This window comes from Lithobates pipiens, unplaced genomic scaffold (genome assembly GCF_037356315.1).
Source record: "Lithobates pipiens isolate NorthernLeopardFrog02 unplaced genomic scaffold, aLitPip1_a1.2 Scaffold_8, whole genome shotgun sequence".
NCBI classification, from domain to species: Eukaryota; Metazoa; Chordata; class Amphibia; order Anura; family Ranidae; genus Lithobates; species Lithobates pipiens.
In genome coordinates, this window is record NW_027507903.1 from 594,127,197 (window position 1) to 594,140,959 (window position 13,763).

General features: G+C 46.4%; 1 protein-coding gene across 1 annotated transcript in view; it reads left to right on the forward strand.

Moving 5' to 3' along the window:
- LOC143961246 (complement C3-like) overlaps positions 1 to 13,763 on the forward strand; it is a 659,302-nt gene that overhangs the window by 333,350 nt on the left and 312,189 nt on the right. The window contains exon 20 of the mRNA XM_077470481.1: positions 2,316 to 2,455. Coding sequence (XP_077326607.1) covers positions 2,316 to 2,455 — 140 coding nt within the window. The remainder of the gene's footprint in view (positions 1 to 2,315; positions 2,456 to 13,763) is intronic.

A 13,763-nucleotide genomic window follows, 5' to 3' on the forward strand; every position in this document is an offset into this window, starting at 1 on the left:
CCTGTCATGTCTGAGAATAGGATATTCAATTTCCTGACAGCTACTAAGAAAGTGTACCAAATCAAGGATCTGATAACTTGTTTTACATCTGGGGTAATGTACATTATGGAGTGCGAATGTGGCCTCCAATATGTAGGGAGAATATCCAGACCCCTACATATATGAATTGGGGAATACATGACTAACATTAAAAAAGGTATAGACACTCACAATGTCTCCAAGCGCTTTAAATTGTTCCATGGAAGTAACCCTGCTAAATTAAAATTTTGGGGGGTAGAGAAAGTGACTCATCACTGGAGGTGAGGTAATTTCATTAGACAATTGAGCCGCCATGAGTCCTTCTGGATCTAAGAGACCCGGGTGGGGGTACCCACGGGGCTCAATATTGAATTTGATTTAAATTGTTTCATTTCGGACAGATAAGAACTTTTTGTGTTGATTGTAACATTTTAGTATGTTGGTATGTAAATGTATTCTTTACATTTATGTCCTCTTTGACTTATGGATTTTTGTTTGGAAAGTAATGATAAATATGTTTTTTAAATTTTGTTAAAGGGTGACTGCGATGAAGTCTATTCAAAAATATAACATTCTTTATGGGGAATATTAATCTTTTGAACCCATATATACATGAAATTGGAATATTCAATTCTGTGATTGTATATACATATGAAACTGTTCTAGTTTGTATGTCTTAGAAGGGGGCCTGATTATTAATTCATTACTGCTATGGGTTTTCTTTTTATTTTTTTATTTTATCCCCCTTGTTAATACTCCGATGTGGGTATATTTGGTTTTATTTTACCTTTTAGAGCGGGATGAGCGCTTGCCGTTGTGACCGTGTGTGTGGGTTGCCTTGGCAACGGCTGTAAAGGGAAGATTAGTAGGTGGGGTTTGTTTACCTATGTGCTTACATCATATGCTGGAACCATGTGTTCATGGTCACATGGCCGGACAAATAGAGCTTTCTTTTGGTGGTATTTATTCACCGCTGGGGTTTTTATTTTTTGCTAAACAAACAACATTTTGAAAAAAAAAAAATGAGTTTGTAGTTTGTTAGAAAATTTAGCAAACTGGTAATTTTTCTCCTTCATGTGCTCTGATAAGGCTGCACTGATGGGTACTATTGAGACGGCACTGTTGGACACTTGATAGGCAGCACTAAAGGGCGCTGATAGGTAGCACTGATAGGCAGCCTTGATAGGCGGCACTGATAGGTGGCACTAATGGGCACTGAAAGGCAGAACTGATAGGTGACACTTAAGGGGCAGGCACTGATTGTCAGCACTGATGGGGCACTGATTGGCAGCACTGGTGGGCACTGTTAGAACCCTGTCCCTTAAACACAAGCCAGTTACCGACTCTCTTTTTCTCTCCTAACACTGTCAGCATATCAGCGCTGTCAAGGTCATCATTAAATAAACAGGCCCATAGTGGATATGTAAAAATTGCTCTGGTCTACATGTGGTATACAGGGTAAAGCTGTAGTGCCCGAACGTTTAAATGAACTACCACCTGGCAAATTTTTTTCCCCTTTCTGCAGATTGTTAATGTCTTCCCTTGAGTGACAGTGTATGGAGAGGAAGACTAAGAAGAGGACTTTGACTGGTTGCTGATGCAGTGAAGAAACAATGCCTACCACTAGAAACAGAGAATAGGAGGATTCGGATTGACTGTTCAGGCCAATAAAATAAGTGATTGACTGCCATTCACCCAATGGGTACTGAGGGGGTAGTGTCCCTTTGTGTTTTTTCCAGGTCTGAGAGCCTAGGACGAGGGCTCAAGACTGGGGCTTTGTGAGCCTGTAAGTAAGGAATAAGACCCATGCAGCTAAGCTACACAGGGGAGAGATAAAATAGCAATGTTTTGTGGTACATTGTGCTCAAAGACCCCAAAGATCATGTGCTGCTGTGATATTCAGTGCTGCAGTAGAGACTATCTTCTGATTAAGGACAATGTGCTACAGGTATAAGGGTGGAACATCACCGGTTGAGGGCAAAGAAACTCAAGCAATCCTGCAGGTCTTGCGCAGGAGGGGGGTTTAGCACTACACAGATACATGAACTGAAGTGGATATACAATAAACACATAAAGAACCTTGCGGACCCTATTGGTGATTGTTTCATTCTGAAGAGTGTACTTCTTTTTGTGGATGTATGGAGTTAAGCTGGTTAGGTTTTGTTGATCACTGTTTACTGTATGTGTGATATTCTTGATCAGTTCTTGAATCCAGTATTGTAGGATGTGTGCAATTTAGGTCACAAGAACATTCTCAGAATTTACATAGCAGAAAATGACTTGCTTTTCTTTACCAGGTATCTGCGTTTCTCAGCCCTTCAACATCCAAGTCATAACAAATTTCTTCATTGACCTGAAGCTGCCATATTCTGTGGTGAGGAATGAGCAAATTGAAATTCGAGCCATTCTCTATAATTATTTGTCAAATAAAATAAAGGTAAGTAAAAATTTCTACATACCTTATTTTGTAGTTTTTATTTGAAGGAGAGGTAAATGGACCAAGGCAAGTTGAGAGCAGTTAAACTCTTTATAGTTCAGGAAACATGAAACTATATCTCTTGTTTATTTTTTTGAGGTAATCTGTACAGATGAGAAGTAGCTTTGTCTAAGAAACAGACGTCTTACCACCCTTAAAGCACATTGTTAAATTAGTCTTTACTAGAATAATGACATAACACAGAGATCAGATATTAAAAAGGTTCTTTGTTGTAGCAATTTGATCCAATGGTTGGATACATGATGTACATTTTCCCAGTCTGAGCAAAGTGAGCTTTTGCTTGCTGGGGATTTAGGGTGGTAATGATGTAAAGTTTTTTGATTGCTTGTTTGTTATAGTTGAAAACGATGACCATGTCTGCCTTCAGCTAGGCCTATTATGTACAGTAATTATTGTAAATGTTTAATAATAACAAGGTTTTGACTGCTATCACGTTAGAGACACTAAAACACCATATTTGGTCTATCACTCAGTATTCTCCATGATAGCACTGACCGAATATAGTCAGGTCCATATTTGTCAATTATATCAATGGGAGACCCTGGCTCTTTGTTTACTATTCAGCTGTTTGCTAAGGAGTAGAGATGAGCTCATTCCAAAAGCAAATTATGAACAATCTTTATTTGTTTGGTAATTCATTAAAATGCCCACATTTTTACTTGTTGGCAAGGGGGGTAGAATCCCTCCTGTCAATGGTTGCTAAAGAAGCTGCAGGTGTTGGCAGCTGCCATGTTCTTAACCACCAGTGACATCACCCAGCCCATTAATTTGCTGTTCAGGAATCTCCTGCCATATAAACAAAGTGTGGGGATTGTGGGTGACATCAGACTATCATAAGGAATCACCATAGGCTAAATCTTCCAGAATCCCTAGCTGACAATTGAAGGGGCCAGGTGAGGAAAGGTGACTGGTTGTTAGATGTCGGCGGTCACTGGATTTCTACCAACCTGAGAAGTAAGCTGTCCCATTTAGCAGCAGTAGTAATATTGTTGTTAAATATTTAACTTCTCACTGAAGCTAGAGGTTCAGCTTGGACAAACACCAGTTTAGTTCAGCTGTTCTGAACATGGGTTTGGACCTAACCTGGATTCCTCCCTCATACAAAAGCGCAGAATGCAGCAGAACAAAGTTTAGTCAGGAGGATGGTAACATGAAAGTTTAGGCCCTCTAATCCCAGTGTTTCAGGGTCCTGTGACCTCTTTCTTAAGGAGGACTTGTTTTTTTTAATGGAGATACTGCTAAGTGCCTGCCAAAACAGGTTGAGCTGTGTGGTTCAGCTGTTTCTGGTGTAAGTGAAGTATCCAGAACCAGAAGTGACATCACTGTACCTGGAAGTTATGTCACAGCACATCACTACCAATGTGCTAATGGTCATTACATGTGGCAAATACAAGGTAAGGCAGAGTGGGCTCTTGGCTGCCAATTCAAACATGGTGATATGGCGCAGGCACATGGAGAAAGTAATGTTAGGAAAGACATAGTGTAGAGATTGGTGCAAATAAAGATATCTTACACAAAATTTAAAATAATGTGCAATAAAGCAAAACATGTTAAAAAAAAACTAAATAAATATCCCAATCCCCCCTGCACTGTTAATTTCAATTTACAATTCCCCACCCTTCAGCAATGTGATCCAAAACTAAAATACAATAAATTCTCTAAATGCAGCACTCTTTATCCTGCAATATTTAAATCATGACATGAATCAAACAATAAAAAGTTGTATCTGCATACAAAATATCCCTAAAACTCAGAAAGTACTTAAATGCAAAAAGTTGATAAACTAACAATTCATGACAGTATGAGGCCCTGACACTGTGAAAATGGAAGTAGAAATCACACAGGATATACATATATGCAGAGTGTGGGGCTCTGGGAAATATCTATTTAGAGCAGAGAACACTGATCTTTTGGTTTTCTATAGGTTTTGTTATTCCAGGATCGGGTTCCAGTGTGTGGATAATTCTAATGTCGCGTACACACGATCGGACAATCTGGCCGAGTGTGGGCTCCGGCGGACTTCTTCTCAAAAGTCCGGCGGCCTTAGAAAGAAGTCTTGACTCAAAATTGTCCGCCAGACTCGGCAGTCCGCCAGACAATCTGCCCATCTGTGTGCTAGTCCGCCGGACTTTTGAAATGAACTGACTTGCCCACACACGGAGAAAAGACTGTTAATTTTGAACGTGGCTCCAGGTAGACGGGACTAGCGAAGCAAGTCATTGTCGCCGCCTCCATTGGCAAGATTGACATCTCGCTGGCCCCGTCACCTGGTATGGATTTAAAGGGGAACCCCTACACTGAAAAAAACGGCGTGGGGGTCCCCCCAAAGTTCATAGCAGACCCTTATCTGAGCACGCAGCCCAGCCGGTCAGGAAAGGGGGTGGGGATGAGCGAGCGCCCCCCCCCTCCTGAGCCGTACCAGGCCGTGTGCCCTCAACATGGGGGGTGATTTTGGGAAGGGGGGCCTGCGGCCCCCCACCCCGAAGCACCTTGTCCCTGTGTTGAAGAGGACAAGGGTCTGCAGGCGGGGGGCTTATTGGAATCTGGGAGCCCCCTTTAATACGAAAGCCGGGCTCCTCTGCTAGTAAAAGAGCAGAAGATAGCGGAGAAGTCCGGCGAGAAGACTCCCGAAGATGGAAGAAGACCCCCGGAGCTGTCTAATAAATTATTTTAAAAACTTGTGTTTTTTTATTTACACTTTTTTCACCAGGTGAATGGGTAGGGGTACATAAATTCCGATAAACCCCCTGCCCGGAGACCCCGACAACCAATGCTCAGGGTTGTCGGGAAGAGGCCCTTGTCCTCATCAACATGGGGACAGGGTGCTCTGGGGTGGGGGTGCTGCAGGCCCCACCTTCCCCAAAGCACCCCCCCATGTTGAGGGCACGCGGCCTGGTACGGCTCAGGAGGGGGGGCACTCACTCGTCCCCACCCCCTTTCCTCGCCACCCAGGCTGCGTGCTTGGATAAGGGTCTGCTATGGACTTTGGGGCGACCCCCACGCCGTTTTTTCAGCGTAGGGGTTCCCCTTTAAATCCATACCAGGTGACGGGGCCAGAGAGGTGTCAATTGCGCCGATGGAGGCAGCGACATTGACTTCCTTCGCTAGTACCGGCTAACTGGAGCCATGTTCAAAATGAACGGACTTTTCTCTGTGTGTGGGCAAGTTCGTTCATTTCAAAAGTCCGACGGACCCCCGCCATAGTCCGGCGGATTGTCCGCCGGAAAAGTCCGGTTGTGTGTGGGCATGTGTGGACAGGTCCGCTCGTTCAGAAAGTCCAGGACCTCCACTAGTGATGGATGAACTTCCGACGGGACGCTTCGCAAACGCGGACCGCGAACGCGCCGATAGTTCGCGAACCGTAATGTTCGCGGCGGGCCGCATTGACTTCAATGGGAGGCGAACTTTGCAAACCTACAGGTCAAATTTGCAGCCACAAAATAATTACTATCTGTGCAAACATAGTCCCACCACATGGCCAATGACATAACACATGTATGAGGTGAATCTGGGATCGACAACTACAAGCATTCTTTTTTTATATGTGAAATTGTTGTGACAATTCAGGACTGTGGAGCACATGAAGGCAATGGAGGAGAGGGAAGGTCAGGGTAGGCAAAGAAGAGGGTTCAGGAGATGATCACCAGCAGCATGACATACAGCAATGACACCTGCACCGTGATAGAGTGATCTGACACCAGCACCGTGATAGAGAGCACTGACATCAACAGCGTGACATAAAGCACTGACACCAGCACCGTGATATACAGCACTGACAACAGCACCGTGATAGAGAGCACTGACAGCAGCACCGTGATAGAGAGCACTGACATCAGCAGCGTGACATACAGCAATGACACCTGCACCGTGATAGAATGATCTGACAGCAGCACCGTGATAGAGAGCACTGACATCAGCAGCGTGACATACAGCAATGACACCTGCACCGTGATATACAGCACTGACACCAGCATCGTGATATACAGCACTGACACCTGCACCATAAGCAGCCCCAGGAGGAAGTCAGCATAGCACAGGGATGGTGGGAGCCACTCATAATGAGCATAGCACAGGGATGGTGGGAGCCCCTCATAATATGCACAGCAGAGGTACAGCCCCAGGAGGAAGTCAGCACAGCACAGCACAGGGATGGTGGGAGCCCCTCATAATAAGCAGCCCCAGGAGGATGTCAGCATAGCACAGGGATGGTGGGAGCCCCTCATAATAAGCAGCCCCAGGAGGAAGTCAGCACAGAACAGGGATGGTGGGAGCCCCTCATAATGAGTATAGCACAGGGATGGTGGGAGCCCCTCATAATATGCACAGCAGAGGTACAGCCCCAGGAGGAAGTCAGCACAGGGATGGCGGGAGCCCCTCATAATAAGCAGCCCCAGGAGGATGTCAGCATAGCACAGGGATGGTGGGAGCCCCTCATAATAAGCAGCCCCAGGAGGAAGTCAGCACAGCACAGGGATGGTGGGAGCCCCTCATCATAAGCAGCCCCAGTAGAAATATGACACTGAGAGGATGAGGAGGGTGCAGAAGAGTAAGGCTGAGTGAGCCACTCAACCAAGTCTGGTGCGTCCTTTAAAGTAATTGAACGAACCTTCTGCAACTTCCCACTTTGGCTCAAGCCTGTTGCTCCTGCCCTACCCCTACCACCCCTGCATAAGGGCCTGCCTCTTCCTCTGCCTGTCATTTTTTAAATGACCCTGAGACAAAACTCTCAGTCCCTATACTGATAAAGGACTGCTGCAGCAGAAGGGCAGCAATCAGCAGTAGTGCACCTCAACCCTATATATTGTGGACCTATACCAGTCCTTAAGGAATAGCAGACTGTACCTCACTCAACCCTATGTACTGTAGTACCCTATACCTTACCAGTCCTTATAAGGACCTTTGTGGAACTAGTAGGTTGTGAATGATTAGCAGGCTGTACCTCAGTCCCTATACTGATAAAGGACTGCTGCAGCAGAAGGGCAGCAGTCAGCAGTAGTGCACCTCAACCCTATATATTGTGTATCTATACCAGTCCTTAAGGAATAGCAGACTGTTCCTCACTCAACCCTATGTAGTGTAGTACCCTATAACTTACCAGTCCTTATAAGGACCTTTGTGGAACTAGTAGGTTGTGAATGATTAGCAGACTGTACCTCAGTCCCTATACTGATAAAGGACTGCTTCAGCAGAAGGGCAGCAGTCATCTCAACCCTATATATTGTGGACCTATACCAGTCCTTAAGGAATAGCAGACTGTACCTCACTCAACCCTATGTACTGTAGTATCCTATACCTTACCAGTCCTTATAAGGACCTTTGTGGAACTAGTAGGTTGTGAATGATTAGCAGACTGTACCTCAGTCCCTTTACTGATAAAGGACTGCTGCAGTAGAAGGGCAGCAGTCAGCAGTAGTGCACCTCAACCCTATATATTGTGGACCTATACCAGTCCTTAAGGAATAGCAGACTGTACCTCACTCAACCCTATGTACTGTAGTACCCTATACCTTACCAGTCCTTATAAGGATATTTGTGGAACTAGTAGGTTGTGAATGATTAGCAGACTGTACCTCAGTCCCTATACTGATAAAGGACTGCTGCAGCAGAAGGGCAGCAGTCAGCAGTAGTGCACCTCAACCCTATATATTGTGGACCTATACCAGTCCTTAAGGAATAGCAGACTGTACCTCACTCAACCCTATGTACTGTAGTACCCTATACCTTACCAGTCCTTATAAGGACATTTGTGGAACTAGTAAGTTGTGAATGATTAGCAGACTGTACCTCAGTCCCTATACCGATAAAGGACTGCTGCAGCAGAAGGGCAGAAGTCAGCAGTAGTGCACCTCAACCCTATATATTGTGGACCTATACCAGTCCTTAAGGAATAGCAGACTGTACCTCACTCAACCCTATGTACTGTAGTACCCTATACCTTACCAGTCCTTATAAGGACCTTTGTGGAACTAGTAGGTTGTGAATGATTAGCAGACTGTACCTCAGTCCCTATACTGATAAAGGACTGCTGCAGCAGAAGGGCAGCAGTCAGCAGTAGTGCACCTCAACCCTATATATTGTGTATCTATACCAGTCCTTAAGGAATAGCAGACTGTTCCTCACTCAACCCTATGTACTGTAGTACCCTATAACTTACCAGTCCTTATAAGGACCTTTGTGGAACTAGTAGGTTGTGAATGATTAGCAGACTGTACCTCAGTCCCTATACTGATAAAGGACTGCTTCAGCAGAAGGGCAGCAGTCATCTCAACCCTATATATTGTGGACCTATACCAGTCCTTAAGGAATAGCAGACTGTACCTCACTCAACCCTATGTACTGTAGTATCCTATACCTTACCAGTCCTTATAAGGACCTTTGTGGAACTAGTAGGTTGTGAATGATTAGCAGACTGTACCTCAGTCCCTTTACTGATAAAGGACTGCTGCAGTAGAAGGGCAGCAGTCAGCAGTAGTGCACCTCAACCCTATATATTGTGTATCTATACCAGTCCTTAAGGAATAGCAGACTGTACCTCACTCAACCCTATGTACTGTAGTACCCTATACCTTACCAGTCCTTATAAGGACATTTGTGGAGCTAGTAGGTTGTGAATGATTAGCAGACTGTACCTCAGTCCCTATACTGATAAAGGACTGCTGCAGCAGAAGGGCAGCAGTCAGCAGTAGTGCACCTCAACCCTATATATTGTTGACCTATACCAGTCCTTAAGGAATAGCAGACTGTACCTCACTCAACCCTATGTACTGTAGTACCCTATACCTTACCAGTCCTTATAAGGACATTTGTGGAACTAGTAGGTTGTGAATGATTAGCAGACTGTACCTCAGTCCCTATACTGATAAAGGACTGCTGCAGCAGAAGGGCAGAAGTCAGCAGTAGTGCACCTCAACCCTATATATTGTGGACCTATACCAGTCCTTAAGGAATAGCAGACTGTACCTCACTCAGCCCTATGTACTGTAGTACCCTATACCTTACCAGTCCTTATAAGGACCTTTGTGGAACTAGTAGGTTGTGAATTATTAGCAGACTGTACCTCAGTCCCTATACTCATAAAGGACTACTGCAGCAGAAGGGCAGCAGTAAGCAGTAGTGCACTTCAACCCTATATATTGTGGACCTATACCAGTTCTTAAGGAATAGCAGACTGTACCTCACTCAACTCTATGTACTGTAGTACCCTATACCTTGCCAGTCCTTATAAGGACCTTTGTGGAACTAGTAGGTTGTGAATGATTAGCAGGCTGTACCACAGTCCCTATACTCATAAAGGACTACTGCAGCAGAAGGGCAGCAGTCAAGTATAATATTCTTTCTTTATTTGGAAGAAAGAATATTATACGTGTACAAGCCTATTACCATACCAGTCCTGAAAAGAACCTTTGAGGACCTAATAGTAACAGCTAATGATTAAACTGACTGTCCCTCACTGCCACACACAACTTCCTGCCTGTCCCTATTTAAACTGACAAAACAAAGGCTGCTGGAGCAATAACTTGAATAGCACTCAAAACCATATCCTGTATTACTTTACCATACCAGTCCTGAAAAGGACTTTTGTGGACCTAATAGTAACAGCTGATGATTAAACTGACTGTCCCTGCTGCACACAGCGTCCTGTCCCTCTCTCTACACTGACAAAAGACAGGCTGCTGCAGCAATCACTAGCACAGCAGTGCCTCAAACCTATATCCTGAACTACACCTAACACATATACCAGTCCTGAAAAGAACTTTTGTGGACCAAATAGCTAGCAATTTGGGTCACTGCAGTCTCTCCCTGCTCCACACAGCAACCTCTCCCTATAGTGACATATGAAAGAATGTAAAATAGCCGCCGGATCAGGTCTATTTATAAGTTAGGGGGTATGTCCAAGTGTCCATGTGCTGTAATGTCTCAATTGGCTGTCCTGTACCCCATGATGGATGTGTCATCATAGGTCAAAGTTCTTTTACACAGTAAACACGGAAGTCCGCCGGGCGAACAGCGGCAATAGTCCGCCGATCGGGCGGACGACGAACAGCCGAAATTGGCCGTGAAACGACCGCCGGGCAAACTGTTCGCCCATCCCTAACCTTCACTGTAAAGTCCGGCGGGTTGTCCGCCAGACTAAGTCCGCCATATAGTCTGATCGTGAGTACTTGGCATAACAGTTTTGGGATGGCAGAAGATTCCAACCCAGGGTTTTGCAGATATCCAGCAGGCTGATTGTGCAGGTGTGCACACTTGTTATAATGACAGAGCTTGGGCATAGCTCAGGGCACCTGTTAGGAGACAGATATACCCTTCTCAGGAGACAGTACTTCATGCTGGAGACAGGAGATTCCTTGTCTCTCTCTCAGGAGAGAGAGTCAAGATGGCTAAGCCAGTCTAAAGGACTGAGAGAGTAGAGGTGGGTAGGCAAGTCCAGTGGAATGAGGAAATCAAAAGGTCTCATGGGTCTGAGCGAACCTGGAGAACTGAGAGAGCCAGGAGAATTGTAAGAGCTGATAAAGAGTCACAGAAACACAAAGATAGACAGCTCCGGGTTCTTCTCTTCCGTCTTCGGGGGTCTTCTCGTCGGACTTTCTCCTTCGTCGATGCCGCCATCGGGGGTCTTCTTCCAACTTCGGGGGTCTTGTCCCACTCTTCGGTTCTTTTTGCCAGGCCTCCGCTTTCTTCTTCCAGCTCTTTTACTAGCGTTGGCCCGGTCTTCTGTCTCTGTCGCCGTTGTCGCTGACGCATTCTGCTTCTTCTGCTTCTTCTTCTCTTCTTCTTCTTCCTTCTTTCCCCCCTTCCCCAAAGCATCCCCCCATGTTGAGGGCACGTGGCCTGGTACGGACCTAGTCTGCTGGAAAAGTCCGGTAGTGTGTGGGCAAGTCCGCTCGTTCAGAAAGTCCGGCGGACCTCCGCTGCAAAGTCCGGCAGATTGTCCGCCAGACTAAGTTCGCCGGATAGTCCGATTGTGTGTTCGCGGCATAAGAAGGTCCAAAGCCCTTTTTCCCTTCAGGAGATAACCATACTCTCCCAATTTGTCACTCCCTTAAGATCTTCAGGGAAATTACTTGTCAGGTCACCTCGAGGCGAGGTGACAGATGCACACCGTAGGGATCAGGAGTGCACCGCAAGGTTGTTGACCCTATGGCTGACTGCTGCGGACGGGGATCCCACCGGGGTTAGAGCGTAAGATTCTCTGGGGCGTGGAGTCTAAGAGCCAGCAGGTGTTCACCAGAGCCTCTAGAGGTGAGGATGGACTGGGCTGCAACTGGCTCCGGGTCACGACCCCCAGGGTCCCCCAGCCTGCACCCACAGTAGGCAACATAAGGATAGGGATAGTGAGGGATAAAGCCAATGTCGGGCCAAAAGCAGACAGGAATAGTCAGGGACACGCCAATAGGTCAGGATCACAGGCAAACCGGGATAGTCAAGGAGACGCCAAAGTCGGTAACGGAACAACAGAAGAACACACGGCAGGATACAGGAAGCTAACAAATAAAGGTTGAGCAGCAGGGTTGGCCTGCAGTGTGCAGGTTAATATAGAGCTCTCTGATAGGAGATAGGGTGGAGTCATGCCAGAGGATGGATTACAAAAGCAGTCAGGTGAGGGTCGGCTGGTCTCTAGAGATGAACACATGGAAACAGGTAAGCAAACTATTGCAAAACCACAACAGTACCCTCCCTCTTACGAGGCCTCCCCCTCCCCCGCCTGGGTCCAGGCTTAAAGGGAAACTCCAGATGGAACCTCCTCAACAGACTAGGAGCAAAGACCTCAGATGCAGTGATCCAAGACCTCTCCTCAGGGCCAAACCCTTTCCAATGTACAAGGTACTGAAGAATGCCTTTACAGATCCGGGAATCCAAAACTTGACTAACCTCGTATTTTAGGGTAGGGAGAGGACGAGAGGACTTGAGGACTAAAGGCTTTTTAGGAATGGGTAAGGGCATGAGAAGATCAGGAGCCTGAGCAGGGTCTCCCAGACCCTTAAAGATGAGCTGGGCATCCAGAACAGGACCACCAGACTGGGCAGAGGTCAGAGGATCCCTGAGGTCAGGTTGGTTAGAAGGTGACATGTCACAAGAGTCAAGCTGTATAGCTGAAACACAAACAGAATGCAGAGAACTCTGAGAAAAAGATTGAAAACCCCATCTGGCCGAATGAGGCAGTCTATCCAAAGGATGGATTGAGCCTCTTAAATGGGTTTGAACGGACATAGTAGCAGTAGGGTGAGGCCAGGTCACAGAAGGTCCTGAACAAGAAGCAGGAAGCTCATTGGGCATGGGCTGGACTGGCATAACTGATGCAGAGGCCGACTGAATAGTATTGTCAGGTGAAGCGACCATCTCAATCGCATCACAGGGCATAGCAACTGTGGAACTTGCAGACAACTTAACTTGGCTGTGCGTCCATGGGAGATTAGGGACAGGCAAAGGTAAATTGTTATGCAAACTGGAGAGAATAATCGACTCAGGTTCATAGGTGAGCCCCTCATCCAGAGTACCACATGACCTAGAGAGTGCATCAGTCAGAGGAACAGGAGGAACCCCAAGCCAAGATCTGTCCAGCAGACCAGTCGACGTGTGGAGAATGGAGCCGTAACCAAGGAAGACCTAATATGATAGGACATGAAGCCTTAGGTAAGACAAGGAAGGATATTCGCTCCTGGTGGAGTGTCCCTACTGACATCTTAACAGGAAGAGTCTGGAAGCGGATAGGGCCCCCTGGGAGAACAGTGCCACCAATCGCCAAGACCACAAATGGCGTAAGGGGCAAAAGGGTAAGTCTCATGGAGGATGCAGTTTCGCAATCCATGAAATTGGCAGCGGCTCCGGAATCCAGATGTGCTGAGACCAAACGAGAGGTAGCACCGACATGAAGCAACACAGAAAGGAGAAGACGAGAAGGTGAAGGTGATATTTCAGGGTCTAATACTTCCATATGTATTAGCCCTGAGTGTTTTTCCGGACGAAGGGAACAAGCGTCACGGAAATGACCTTTGGCCCCACAATAGAGGCATAGGCCCAAAGTTCTGCACCTAGCACATTCTTCGGGAGATAATTTAGTCCAGCCCAACTGCATAGGTTCCTCAGTAGGCAGGGGGTGCTCCTCGGATCGAAGAGAAGGGACTGGGGGCTCAGGCTGCCTAAAGAGGGAGTGCTGGCGTCTTTTTTCCAGGGCCCTCTCCTGAAAGCAAATATCGATCTGGTTACACAAGGTGATGACACTGTCCAGATCAGCAGGAAGGGATCT